The sequence below is a fragment of the Aquarana catesbeiana genome, linkage group LG13 (assembly GCF_042186555.1).
Source record: "Aquarana catesbeiana isolate 2022-GZ linkage group LG13, ASM4218655v1, whole genome shotgun sequence".
Lineage (NCBI taxonomy): Eukaryota > Metazoa > Chordata > Amphibia > Anura > Ranidae > Aquarana > Aquarana catesbeiana.
Window position 1 is genome coordinate 182,815,901 of NC_133336.1, and position 14,281 is coordinate 182,830,181.

The 14,281-nt window shown below is 43.5% G+C and overlaps 1 protein-coding gene across 7 annotated transcripts in view; it reads left to right on the top strand.

The window, feature by feature from the left end:
- LOC141117115 (coagulation factor XIII B chain-like) overlaps positions 1-12,391 on the top strand; it is a 91,127-nt gene extending 78,736 nt beyond the window's left edge. For 3 of the 7 annotated variants that reach the window (XM_073609742.1, XM_073609749.1, XM_073609747.1), the window contains 2 exons: positions 6,913-7,121; positions 10,393-10,941. In XM_073609742.1, coding sequence (XP_073465843.1) covers positions 6,913-7,118 — 206 coding nt within the window. In that variant the 3' untranslated portion in view covers positions 7,119-7,121; positions 10,393-10,941. Of the gene's footprint in view, positions 1-6,912; positions 7,122-10,392; positions 10,942-11,932 lie in introns of those variants that run through there. The other 4 variants (XM_073609746.1, XM_073609743.1, XM_073609744.1 and 1 more) reach the window with 4 other exon arrangements.
- Positions 12,392-14,281: the final 1,890 nt, after the last annotated feature.

Here is a 14,281-nt window from a genome sequence, read left to right on the forward strand (position 1 = left end):
GTCCTACAACAAATGAACAGGAATTGAAAAGATATGGCTAGCTCCGACACACCCGAATAACTTACTCTGGAGTGCGAATGCGGAGGTAGCTCCCGAACGCCTGCTGGGCTCCATGTCCCAACTTAGGCGGCTCTGATCACAATCCCATGGGTTGTCATCCGAGAGATCACTCCTGACCTCTTTTGTCTGTACTCCCAAGGTGCCAGATAGCCCTAGTCATCCGATGTCATATCCGTGGACATCGCAGAACCTATTTCACTTTGGGAACCTAGTGGACCCCAGGTCACGCAAATTATTACCCTTTTCCGAACTTCAGACCAAATTCGATCTACCACAACAGGTGTTCTATGGGTATCTGCAAATTCGACATTACGCACTTACTATAGCCCCTAACTTACAATTCTCCCCCCATCCCCTTCTAAAAATATAATTCTGGCTGGTACTGCACAGAAAGGCCTAATATCAGATATCTATAAGATACTAAATACTTGCCCCCTAGAAGAACAGGGTAAGCATCCCTATATGACTAGATGGGAGAAAGCCCTCAATGAGGAAATCTCCATAGAACAGTGGCGGGTGATATGGTCCCAAGCAGCAAAGAGTTCAATATGTACACTATATAAAGAAAACACATACAAAATCCTCCTATTCTGGTACATGACTCCACATGTACTCCACACCATCTATCCTACTAGCTCAGATTGGTGCTGGCAATGTCAGAGGGCGAAATGTACTCTCCTCCATATCTATTGGAGCTGCCCACTAATCAGCCCATATTGGACCACGGTCCAACAGCTATTGGCCCACCTTCTTGAGATACTGGCCTCCTACTAGGCCTGTCACCACTAAAGCTCCCCACACCCTAGAAAAAACGAGTGCGTCATGTCCTCACAGCAGCACGCTGGCTCATAGCCCTAAACTGGAAATGCTGCGCCCCCCCTTACCCTGAGGCCCTTTTCTCCAGAATAAAGGATGTTGAATTGATGGAGAAAATGACGGCTAGGATGCAGGACAGACTGGAGGCTCATAATAAGGTCTAGGAGCTGTGGCACCTTCGGGAGGACCCACCATGATCAGGTGAAAAAAAAAAAAAAGAAGGATTTTCTCAAATGTAAGAATTCTGTCACAGGTAGGGGATTTCCATCTAGAAATAAGAAAATTAGGGGTAATTTGATCTACCTTTGATTTCACAATTGGCACCACCAATTGGCTTCTGTGCTGTGCAATATACTTTGCAGATGATGAATGTTTTTGTACAGGATCTTCATTTAGGTCATTGTAGTAGCTTACTGAAAGCTTGAAAAGAAGGAGGCTGCTGCAGATATGAAAACCTACTGGATTGGCTATAATGACAAGTTTGGTGCAAATGAATGGCCATAAGATCAACTTTAGGCCTCAATCAGAGGGGTGTACCTATCCCGAGGTGCTGTCTTCACCTGCAAAGGATGCACAGGTGCTCCATGCACCTGAGTACAGGCAGTCCCATTTATGGACACAGCCGCTGGTCTCAATTTAACATCCTTGTTGGTTCATGTTCCCGAACACAGACAGTGTGCATTTGGGGACACGCACCCGCACAGCTGTCAAATAGGGAAATAGGGATAGTGGTTGTATTTGTGCAGTGCTGCATCCTAATACACTTGAATGGGACTTCCTGCACATGGATGCACAGAACACCCATGCATTCTGGGTGAAGAAGGCCCTTCACAGAAATGTAGGTATGCCGATGTTAATGAGACCATCAGGCAATCCAGTGGTAAGTTTGCTGCTTCCACCACACTTTGCAATAGGACTCACCAGAAGGTCAGACCTTGCTAGACAGAAGTAACTCACTTAAGATCTTCTCATTGTACCCTCCCTCTCCGGTGGGATTTCAGCCGATCTCTAAAAGTAGGTTTGAATGGAGCATATTTACAACCTTCCCAATTATTTATAGTACAATGTGTCCTTAGGAAAATCAATTATAATTAACCAATTCAGGCCCAGACCTAGCTTGATTTTACGCAGATACAACAAAATCGAAATATGAGGACACATACATGTATGGCCTTTCAAGAGGAGAGAAAAGAAAAACAAATTTTGGAAGGGGGATGGCTGAGAGAGAAGGACAAGGGTGGAGAAGGATGGGTGGTGATTATGGAAGGGTGTAAGGGACGGAGGGCAGACAGGAGAAACTCTAAGAGGCTGATGGGGGTCAGATCTGTGTTATGAAAAATGGATGAGAAAGGATGGGAGATCAAAAGTAAGTTGGTGCGGGTCCCCCCCAAAATCCATACCAGACCTTTATCCGAGGACACAGCCCAGCCAGTCAGGAAAGGGGGTGGGGATGAGCGAGCGCCCCCCCTCCTGAACCGTACCAGGCCGCATGCCCTCAACATGGGGGTGGGCGCTTTGGGGCAGGGGGGTGCCCTGCGGCCCCCCCACCCCAAAGCACCTTGTCCCCATGTTGGCCGTTGGTTGTCGGGGTCTGCGGGTGGATGGTTTATTGGAATCCGGGAGCCCCCTTTATTAAGGGGGCCCCCAGATCCCGGCCCCCACCCTATGTGAATGAGTATGGGGTACATTGTACCCCTACCCATTCACCTGGGGAAAAAAAGTGTCAATAAAAAAACACACTAGACAGGTTTTTAAAGTCATTTATTAGGCAGCTCCGGGGGTCTTCTTCCAACTTCGGGGTCTTTTCCCAACTTCTCCGCTCTCTGGCCTCTTCTCCCGGTGTCTGGTTCTTCTCCCGGTGTCCGGTTCTTCTGCCGGGCTCCTCCGCTATCTTCTGCTCTTTTGCCGCTCTTTTGCTAGCGGTGGCCTAATCTTCTCCGTCGTCTTGTTCCCTCTTCTCTTCTTCCGATGTTGACACGACGCTCTCTCTCGCTGTAATGCCGTGTGCAAGGTGCGCAACGACTTATATAGGCATGGGGCGTGGTCACCGGGTGATGTCACCCGGTGACCCCGCCCCTTATGACCTTACAGTCACCAGGGGATGATGGGACTGTGACGTCATAAGGGGTGGGGCCACCACTAGCAAAAGAGCGGCAAAAGAGCAGAAGATAGCGGAGGAGCCCGGCAGAAGAACCGGACACTGGGAGAAGAGGCCGGAGGGTGGGAGAAGAACCAGACACCGGGAGAGAAGGCTGGAGAGAGCGGAGAAGTCGGAAGAGACCCCCAAAGTCGGAAGAAGACCCCCGGAGCTGCCTAATAAATTACTTTAAAAACCTGTCTAGTGTTTTTTTACTTTTTTCCCCAGGTGAATGGGTAGGGGTACGATGTACCCCATACTCATTAACATAGGGTGGGGGCCGGGATCTGGGGGCCCCCTTATTAAAGGGGGCTCCCGGATTCCGATAAGCCCTCCGCCTGCAGACCCCAACAACCAACGGCCAGGGTTGTTGGGAAGAGGCCCTTGTCCTCATCAACATGAGGACAAGGTGCTTTGGGGTGGGGGGTCGCAGGGCGCCCCCCTGCCCCAAAGCGCCCACCCCCCATGTTGAGGGCATGCGACCTGGTACGGTTCGGGAGGGGGGCGCTCGGTCGTCCCCACCCCCTTTCCTGACCGACCGGGCTGCGTGCTCGGATAAGGGTCTGGTATGGACTTTCGGGGGGAACTCGCATGCCGTTTTTTCTGTGTAGGGGGTTCCCCTTAAAATCCATACCAGACCTAAGGGCCTGGTATGCTCTTGGAGGGGAACCCATGCCGGTTTTTTATTTAAAATTTGGCGTGGAGTTCCCCCTCATGATTCATACCAAACACCTGACGGCAATGCTTGTCGCTCATCACGAAAGGAAAAAACCCGATGAGCGAGCCAGCTCGGCGCTGGCTCCTGCTACGGGGCTCGCAGGTGTCAAATCTCGCCGATAACAGCGCCGAGATTGACACAATATCACGGTCACCTACTGTACAAACATGCATGCTCAGAACCAATGCAAAAGATCAGACAAAAATACAGAAGTTGACCAAAGGGTGGCGGTAAAGAGCTGAAAAACCACGTGATTTGGTGAAAGTTGGCTGAAAAAGTCCTGCCGTGTGTATGCTTAATTAGTTTACAGCCAACGCCCTTTGTACAAAAATCCACGGGAAAGTTTGTACAAAGTCCGATCGTGTGTATGAGGCTTTTGTCCTTAGGGTTCAATATTGAGTTGGCTAGAATTTGTTGTTAGATGTTCCGCGCTATGGATCTGAGAAAAAAACAAAGAACTGCTGCCCCTACAGATACAACCACCTGAGTGGAGTACAAGAGTTGATTGGGAAAGATGTAGGTGTGGCACTGTTCATATAAGGTCTATGCTTTCTGAAAAAATAGACTTAAGCCTCATACACACGATCAGACTTTGTACAAACTTTCCCTTGGACTTTTGTACAAAGGGCGTTGGCCGTAAACTAATTAAGCATACACACGGCAGGACTTTTTCGGCAACAAACACGAATGTAGTGACGTTTCAACGTACTGACGACACTTCAAAAAGAGGACTTTCAATTCTCCGGCGCCACCTTTTGGTTAACTTCTGTATTGTTGTCTGATCTTTTGTATTGGTTCTGAGCATGCGTGTTCGTAGTTTGTACAAAAGTCCGATGGTTTTGTGTACACACGATCGGACTTTGCTCCATCGGACTTTTGTTGCCGGAAAGTTTGTGCGTTCGCACAGCCAACAAAAGTCCCATGAAAACCGAAAAAGTTTGTCCGATGGAGCGTACACACGGTCGGATGTTGCCTTAAAACAGCTAATTTGCATGTTTATTGTCAAAAAGTCTGATCGTGTGTACGGGCCTTTAGATGTGCTATAAGGATAGAGAGGAAATGGTATACAAAATAAATTAATTTAACAAATATTTAAAGTGACAAAGTGTTTGTTTTTCTTGACTGCTGCAACATTGAAATAAACCTTATAGTGCTAAGTGCTTTAAATGCCCTTATATTACAACTCCTGCATTAAATATGTAACAATCCAAATAATACAGTGCATGATAATTGCATCTTTCAAACCATGTCCTAAAAAATCCATAGCAAAAGTTTGAAAATATTTGATATATGTTCACATATAAGGTGACTGTGCTCTTCAAAAAATAAATAAATATTATACCTTTTCTTGTGCTCTTCAGTCAATAGTGCTGATAGTTTTAGTCTTTCAAACAATATGCTAAAAAGTCCTTTACAAAAAATTGTATTTAAACAAAATGCCTTGAATACATATTCCCAAAACAAAGTGACTTGTGCTCTTCAAATAAGTGACTTATTAATATAAGGGCATTATAAGGGCATTCGAAGCAATTAGCACTTTAAGGTTTATTTCAATGTTGCAGCAGTCAAGAAAAACAAAAAAAATGGCACTTTGAATATTTGGTAAATTAATTTATTTTGTACACCATTTCCTCTCTACTCTAATGCCCCGTACACACGGTCGGACATTGATCGGACATTCCGACAACAAAATCCTAGGATTTTTTCTGACGGATGTTGGCTCAAACTTGTCTTGCATACACACGGTCACACAAAGTTGTCGGAAAATCCGATCGTTCTGAACGCGGTGACGTAAAACACGTATGTCGGGACTCCAAACGGGGCAGTAGCCAATAGCTTCCATCTTTTTATTTATTCTGAGCATGTGTGGCACTTTGTGCGTCGGATTTGTGTACACACGATCGGAAATTCCGACAACAGATTTTGTTGTCGGAAAATTTTATAGCCTGCTCTCAAACTTTGTGTGTCGGAAAATCCAATGGAAAATGTGTGATGGCGCCTACACACGGTCGGAATTTCCGACAACAAGGTCCTATCGCACATTTTCCGTCGGAAAATCCGACCGTGTGTACGGGGCATTATAGTACATCTAAGTCTAAGTATAGTACATCTAATACATCAAAGTATTTTTTCACAAACCATAGATCTTATATGAACAGTGCCAAACCTACATCTTTCCCATTTAATCAATATTGAGTTGACCCACCCTTTGCAGCTATAACAGCTTTAACTCTTTCTGGGAAGGCTGTCCACAAGGTTTAGGAGTGTGTCTATGGGAATGTTTGACCATTCTTCCAGAAGCGCATTTGTGAGGTCAGGCACTGATGTTGGACGAGAAAGCCTGGCTCGCAATCTTTGCTCTAATTCATCCCATAGGTGTTCTATCAGGTTAAGGTAAGTTCCTCTACTCCAAACTCACTCAATCACCCTATATTGCCAAAAGTATTGGGCCACCCTCCAAATAATTTGGTAGAGGGGGGGTTATGGTGGGGGGGGTGTTTCTCAGGGGTTGGGCTTGGCCTCTTAGTTCCAGTGAAGGGAACTCTTAAAGTGTCAGCATACCAAGACATTTTGGACAATTTCATGCTCCCAATTCGGTGGGAACAGTTTGGGGATGACCCTTTCCTGTTCCAACATGACTGCCCACCAGTGCACAAAGCAAGGTCCATAAAGACATGAATAAATGAATTTGGGGTGGAGAAACTAGACTGGCCTGTACAGAGTTCTGACCTCAACGCGATAGAAAACCTTTGGGATAAATTTGAGCGGAGACTGCAAGCCACGCCTTCTCGTCCAACATCAGTGCCCGACCTCACAAATGCGCTTCTAGAAGAATGGTCAAACATCCCCATAGTGATAAAATATATAAATACAGCGCTCACAAACAAAAACCCATAATAGGTGATAACAACTTTTTTTTTTCTAAACATCCCCATAGACAAACTCCTAAATTTTGTGGACAGCCTTCCCAGAATAGTTGAAGCTGTTATAGCTGCAAAGGGTGGGCCAACTCAATATTGAACCTTACAGACTAAGACTGAGATGCCATTAAAGGCCACGTAAAGGCAGGTGTCCCAATACTTTTGGTAATATAGTGTACATACTTTAAAAAATACACACACATATATATATATACACAGTATATATTTTTTTTAATGATCTTTTTTTTCCTTATTTGCAGCGCCTTGTACTGTAACCACCTCCACCATGCTAGCAAACAACATTCGTTTGAAGTATATGTTTGAAGAGGATAAAACTAAGAAAATATATCTTTCACATTTGGATTACGTGTCATTTGAGTGTGCTCCAGGATATAATATACTTGATACAAAAAATCTGAGAACCCAATGTTTGGACGGGGTAGTAACATACCCAAAATGCTTATAGTAGGTGAGTAATAGGTTACCCAATAATGCACCTTCTCCACCTACAATTGTACAAAATGTTAGATGGATTATAAAATCTGTAATTTTGTTTATAGAGAGCAAGATCTATAGGTGTGTATGCATACTACTAATTATTGAACAGCTTCAGCTTCACCATGAAGTAATGAATATAGTAGGGGTCTCCAAACTTTTCAAAGGTCCGGTTTACTGTCCTTTAGACTTTAGTGGTGGCTGGATTGTGGCCAGTGATAGAAATTGTCCCAGGTCTAGCATCAGTGTGAATAAACATGGTCTCTGGGTTGTCAGTGGGAAGAATAGTGCCTCATATCAGTAGGAGAAATAGTGCCCCAAGGGCCGGATAAAGGCTAGCAAAGGGCCACAGTTTGGAGACCCCTGGATTATAGTAACCAATCACAATTATTTTTTCACAAATTTTTACAGTAATTGGTAAACCTGTCACAAGAGAAATTTTGCGTTATTACCCTTTCCTTTTTAAATACGTCATAATTATCATTTCTCCAAGATGTCCATTGTGTCCCCTTCCTAGCACTGCAGGGTCTAGGGACAAAATCTTCATCAGTTATTATTATATTATTATTATACAGTTTTTATATAGCGCCAACAGTTTGCGAAGCGATTTACAACATGAGGGCAGACATTACAGTTACATTAAAATTTGGTACAAGAGGAATCAGAGGACCCTGCTCGTTAGAGCTTACAATCTAAAAAGGAAGGGTCAATTGATACAAAAGATAGCTGTGAGGGATGAGCTGATGGAGGAAGTAAAACAGTGCTAGTTAAAAGCAGGATAGGCTTCTTTAAAGAGAAGGGTTTTCAGGGATCGTCTAAAGATGGATAGATAAGGGAACAGTCGGACAGCTAGGGGTAGGGAGTTCCAAAGGATGGGAGAAGCTCTGGAGAAATCCTGGAGGCGAGCATAGGAGGAGGTGACAAGGGAGTTAGAGAACAGGAGGTCTTGGGAGGACCGAAGAGAGTGGCTTGGTTGGTATTTTGAGACTAGGTTAGTGATGTAGCTGGGGGCAGAGTTATGGATGGCTTTGTAAATTATTGTTAGTACTTTGAATTTTATTTGTTGGGTGAGTGGAAGCCAGTGGAGGGATTGGCAGAGAGGGGTGGAGGACCCTGAATGGTTGGTAAGGTGGATGAGTCTTGCAGCGGCATTCATTATTATGGACTGAAGGGGGGGATAGTCTATGTAAAGGTAATCCAATGAGGAGGGAGTTGCAGTAGTCGAGGTGAGAAATAACCAGGGAGTGAATTAGAAGCCTTGTGGTGTCATTAGTTAAAAAGGGGCATATTCTGGAAATGTTGCGGAGGCTAAGGTGGCATGATTTGGACAGGGTTTGTATGTGGGCCTGAAAGGACAGTTCAGAGTCTAAGGTTACCCCTAGCACCCTGGCATGTGGGGACAGACTGATAGATGTGCCATTGATCTTGACAGGGGAGGGGGCACGTAGGGGAGGAAATATTAAGAGCTCAGTTTTAGATTCAGTTTGAGGAAGTGGTTTGACATCCAGGCTGATATGTCTGTTAGTAAATCAGTGATGCGTGAGGAGATTGATGGGGTGAGCTGAGGGGCAGAGAGATAGATTTGGGTGTCATCAACATATAAATGGTAGTGAAAGCCATGGGAGGCTTTCAGCTGACCCAGGGAGGACATGTAGATCGAGAATAGTAGAGTTCCAAGGACAGAACCTTGGGGGAACCCAACGGTAAGAGGAGATGGAGAGGAGGAAGTGGAGTTGTAAGTGACACTGAAGGTGCGATGAGATAGGTAAGATTTGAACCAACGGAGAGTGCAGCCATGGAGACCAAGCAAATTGAGTTTTTTGAGGAGGAGGGGGTGGTCAACTGTATTAAAGGCAGCAGAAATGTCCAAGAGTAAGAGTACGGAATAATGACCGTTGGTTTTGGCTGTTAGTAAGTTGTTTGTGAGTTTTAGGAGGGCAGTTTCTGTGGACTGCTGTTGGCGAAATCCAGACTGAAGGGGATCAAGAAGGATATTCTCAATGAGGTGGTCGCTCAGTGGGTTGTAGACTAAACGAGTTTGGAGACAAAAGGGAGTAAAGAGATGGGTCTTAGGTTGTTAAGATTGGTGGGGTCTAGTGAGGTCTTTTTTGGTATAGGAGTGACTAGCGCATGTTTTATAGGGTTGGGGAAGATGCCAATAAAGAGTGAGAGAGGTTGAAGATATTAATTAAGGAGTGTAGGATAGAGTCAGATGTTGACCGTAGTATTTGAGAAGGAACAGGGTCCAGGGGGCAGGAGGTTAGGTGGGCATTAGAAAAAAGTTTAGTGACTTCCTCCATAGTAGCTGGGTTAAAAGAGGGAAGTATTAATTGTGCAGGAGGACAAGGAGTGTAAAGTGAGGGAGATATCTGTAGAGCAGAGATCTCGAGACAAATTGTTTCAATCTTATTTTTGAAGTGATTAGCAATCTCCTGGGCAGTGAGTAAGTTAGTGGGTAGAGGTAATGGAGGACGAAGTAGAGTAGTAAAGGTAGAAAAATCAGTTTCTGAGATGCTTATTGAACTGCACAATGGCCAATGTCCATGTCAGAGAAAAGTTCACCAATATATTAGGTTGAAGATAGGCTTTCAGATTTAATAAATTGAGGATGCTATGCCGTTTCCTGGGTACAATGTGAAGGTTTGGGGTGTTTTCGGTCCAGTACTTCGTAGGCTGACTTTCCTGATCTGAAAATGTGTTCAGGTTAGTGACTCAGACTACTGAGTACTGAGGATCAGCAAATAGCCAAGTGACTTCTGAAGGAGGTCCACAATGGTAGACACTAATAACCAAGCTCTGGGGAAACTTCCCTTGCAAAGTGAACAACCTATTTGCCTTTAGTAAATCAACCAATTCACAGCGCATTGTATATGGTAAATGATTTCACACATTGTTCTTGCCCATTCCTCAGGAATGCCAATGCATAGAGACTGAGCAACTCCCACCATTATGTGAGGGGGTTAAAGCCCGCCGTTTTCTGTGGAACTGCAAGACAAATGAGAACCTTAAACCAGTCTTTTTAGGAAGGAGGGGGGCACATTTTAGAAGTAAAAGCTAGAAACAGATACACAGTTGGGCAGCCTAATTTAGGCAGACATTGAAAGAAGCTGCCACGGCTACACACACACAAAGACACACATCTGATTCAATCTTCATCTTACATTATTGATGTTATTTTTACATTTTGCATTTTGATATTTGTTCTTGTAATATTTTGCTATTTTATTATTAAATCAATTTTTGAGTTTTTACACGAGAACTGAATGGATTTTCTTGGAACTTTCCTCATCAATATAATTTACAGAATATTGATATTAATACAGAAATAACAATTTTAACAATGCAGCAATTTACTGAGACATCCTTGATGAAAACCTGCTCCAAAGCGCTCTGGACCTTAGCTTGGGGCGAAGGTTTATCTTCCAACAGGACAACGACCCTAAGCACCCAGCCAAGATAACAAAGGAGTAGCTACGGGACAACTCTGTGAATGTCCTTGAGTGGCCCAGCAAGAGCCCAGACTTGAACACGATTGAACATCTCTGGAGAGATATGAAAACGGCTGTGCACCGACGCTCCCCATCCAACCTGATGGAGCTTGAGAAGTCCTGCAAAGAAGAATGGGAGAAACTGCCCAAAAATAGGTGTGCCAAGCTTGTAGCATCATACTCTAAAATACTTGAGGCTGTAATTGGTGCCAAAGGTGCTTCAACAAATTATTGAGCAAAGGCTGTGAATACTTGTGTTTTTGTTTGTTTTTTATTTTTAATAAATTTGCAAAGATTTCAAACAAACCTCTTTCACAACTTTATAGGGTATTGTTTGTAGAATTTTGAGGAAAATAATTCATTTATTCCATTTTGGAATAAGGCTGTAACATAACAAAATTATGGAAAAAGTGAACTGCTGTGAATACTTTCCGGATGCACTGTATTCTCAGTTTTACAGTTGCCCAGTTTCACTTAAAGAGGACCTTCACCGTATGAAGAAAAAATTAAAAGTCAGCAGCTGCATATACTGTACCTGCTGACTTTTAATAAAAGGACACTTACCTGTCCAGGATCCAGCTCTGTCCTCACCTGTGCCAGTTCTTTGCTGGTCTTCAGGTCCTCGGCGCCAGCATGCTTACTGTGGGTAGATGGCAGCTTCACAGCCAGATTCTCACTGTGCATGCACGAACCGTGCTGCGCCTTGTGAATGACCCCGCAGCCTTTTGGGACCTGTAATGTGTCCCAAAAGGCAAGGAGGTGGGCGGCAAACTTCCACTCATATCGCTTAGGCGAGGGTATCAAAGTTAGGTACCCACTCCTCAAAAAGGATTATAATGTGCCAAATGTGGTAGAAGAGGGATAAAGATGACTAAGTAGAACATTCCCTTCAGGGTGAAGTTCCGCTTTAACTTGGAGCACTGAGGATATTCGCTTTGTATGTCTTTTTATTACATGTCTTTAACTTCAACTTTAACTTCTAACTTCAGCTTGTTCAATTAAGCTCTGGCAATAAAAACTGGAAGCTGATTGATTTCTATGCAGAAGTGAGACTGATTCTGCACTCTCAAGCTTTAGTAAATAAACCCCGTTGCGTCCTGACTTGGATTCAAGCTGGTGATTCCAGTTTTGCGAGTGTTAACCGCTATGCCCAGAGCAGAGCTTGAACTGCTAAAAAGGTGGACATGCACTTTTTCCAAAGTCTTGGTCATTTTTCTTTAATTGACTAAACACATTTACTTAACTCAATGGTAATCCCTGTATTTACTGCTGTTCTGATTATAACTTTAATTTTTAGAGTTCTAAGGAAGATCTCCTATAGACCCACCTATGGTTTTACATTGGAGGATATGAGCACAAGAACAAAGAACTCTATTGAAACCTACTTTATGAATGTCTAGAGATCTATATTTGCTGATCTGGAGGGTCTGTACACTTGTTATTCTGGTCATTGGAGAATCCTTCTTTGCATGTGGGGTATGATTTGTATATAAGGGGCTATTGGACACATACAGAATGTGCCCCTTTTGTACTATTTTAGTTTGCTTAGCTGATATTTTATTCTGTTTGCAGGTATTTCAGTATTGTTAGTTTGTAATATTTTGTTTATCAAAAAATGAACTGTATGGTTCCGATTTTCTAAAAGCGTGACTGGCAAGTACTGCTGATCGGTTTATACCTACCATAAAAAAAATAAAAAAATAAAAAAATAAAGAAGAATTGACTTTCAAAAAGGTGAAGATTTTTTTCAAAACTGTTCTTGTATGGTACGGGTCTTTTTTGTGTGGAACATTTAACATTCAACAATGAGTAAATACAACTAGTATAGTATGCTTTATTCTGCATCAACACATCCCAAGTTTTTGGATTGGTAAAATGCTTTCACTTTTCCTAGGCTCAGACATGTAGACTGAGAAAATAGCAACAAATTATTGTTGGCACATGGCTTTTGCCACTGTACAGTAATTCACTATTTTATTTTTTTTTTTTATTTCAAATCTTTTTTATTGATAGCAATATAATAAAAGTTACATACATTTCGTGACGCACTGTATTAAAGTGTAATTAACGAAGACAGTAAGGCGTATTACAAGGGCAAAAATAGAGCTAAATAGCACCCATTTCTGCTGTGCGTTGTGGTAATTACAAACATTGATAAGGAAGTAAATGGTAACAGCTTGCAATATGTTATTTTTCCCCCTTTTTTCCCCCCCTGCTCTTCCCACCCACCCTCCATCTACTGCCCACCTTACCAACCCCCTCCCTTCCCTTGCAAACAGCACAAGAGTTAAATTTATTAGCACTGGGACTCACAGCATTCTGCACCTGTCTAAACCGTGGTGGAGCCTGTTCCTACTCCCGGGTTTATCCAGTTTGGGCCTTTCGCCCCCTTGTTCGTAAGGGGTCAGAGGGCAATTGGTTCAAAAGAGATGCCGTATGTTCAGCTCCTGGAGCCAGGGCTTCCATATGCTAAGAAATTTACTATAGTTCCCTTTTTTAGTATATACCGCCCTTTCTGTCCAGACCAAAGAGTCCATTGTTTTAAGCCATTCCCCTATAGTTGGAGGATTTGTTGAGAGCCAGGATTGTGCTAGCAACTTTCTCGCTTGGTATAAACACCTTGCTATGGCAGTGGTTGTGCTGGGATTACCCATGTTAGCTCCCACCAACCCCATCACACACACCTTAGCATCCAATTCCAAGTTTACCTTGAATCTACGGTTTATTGTCCCGACCACCTCCGACCAGTATCTTACCAATTTTGGACATCTCCAAACCATGTGTATGAGATCTCCTGACCTGTAACACCTAGGGCATCTGTCATCTGGCCTACGCCCAAACCTATACAGTCTTCTAGGAGTATAGTATGCTCTATGTAGAAGGAAGAGATGTGAGGCCTTCTGTGATGGAGAGACGGACACCGTCTGCCCAAGTTCCAATATTTTTTTCCACTGAGTGTCCGTCATCTCCCCCACATCCGCCTCCCATCCTTCTCTAGACCCAAGGGGCATGCCTTGAACCAGAATCTTGTCCGTTAGCTGTGTATACACATCTCCAATCAGCCCCTTAGTGTTTGTTGCTTTAACTATTTTATTAAGGAGCGGTGTTTTACACCACTTCATAGGGGAAGACCTAAATTGGGTATTCAGTGCATGCCTGATCTGTAAGTAATTATAGAATGTATTATATGGAACTCCAAATTCCATTCTCAGTTCCATAAAGGATTTTAGGTTAGTGTCGCTATACAGCTGAGCCAATCTATGAATTCCGTGACTTTCCCAAACGGGATTCTTTTCTATAGACATTAATTCCCCCAGAGATTCATTAAACCATATAGGTGAAAACTCAGTAATGCCTCTATACCCCATAATCTTCTTGACTGTCTGCCAGATCTTATTTACTAATTTATGTGTTGGCAACTTTCTCTGGAGTGATCCCGCCTCTAGTGCATTCACCAAACGCCTATGTGAGTTACCTTCTAGCATTATTTTATTGCTGGCACTTGCTTCGCCCAGGGATTCGTAACCCCCCAAGTGCTGCATTTGAGCAGCTAAATAATAGCCATACGGATGAGGAATTGCCAATCCTCCTTCCCAAGTAGGTCGCTGCAATGTCTGTAGTTTAATCCTAGCCTGACCCTTCTTCC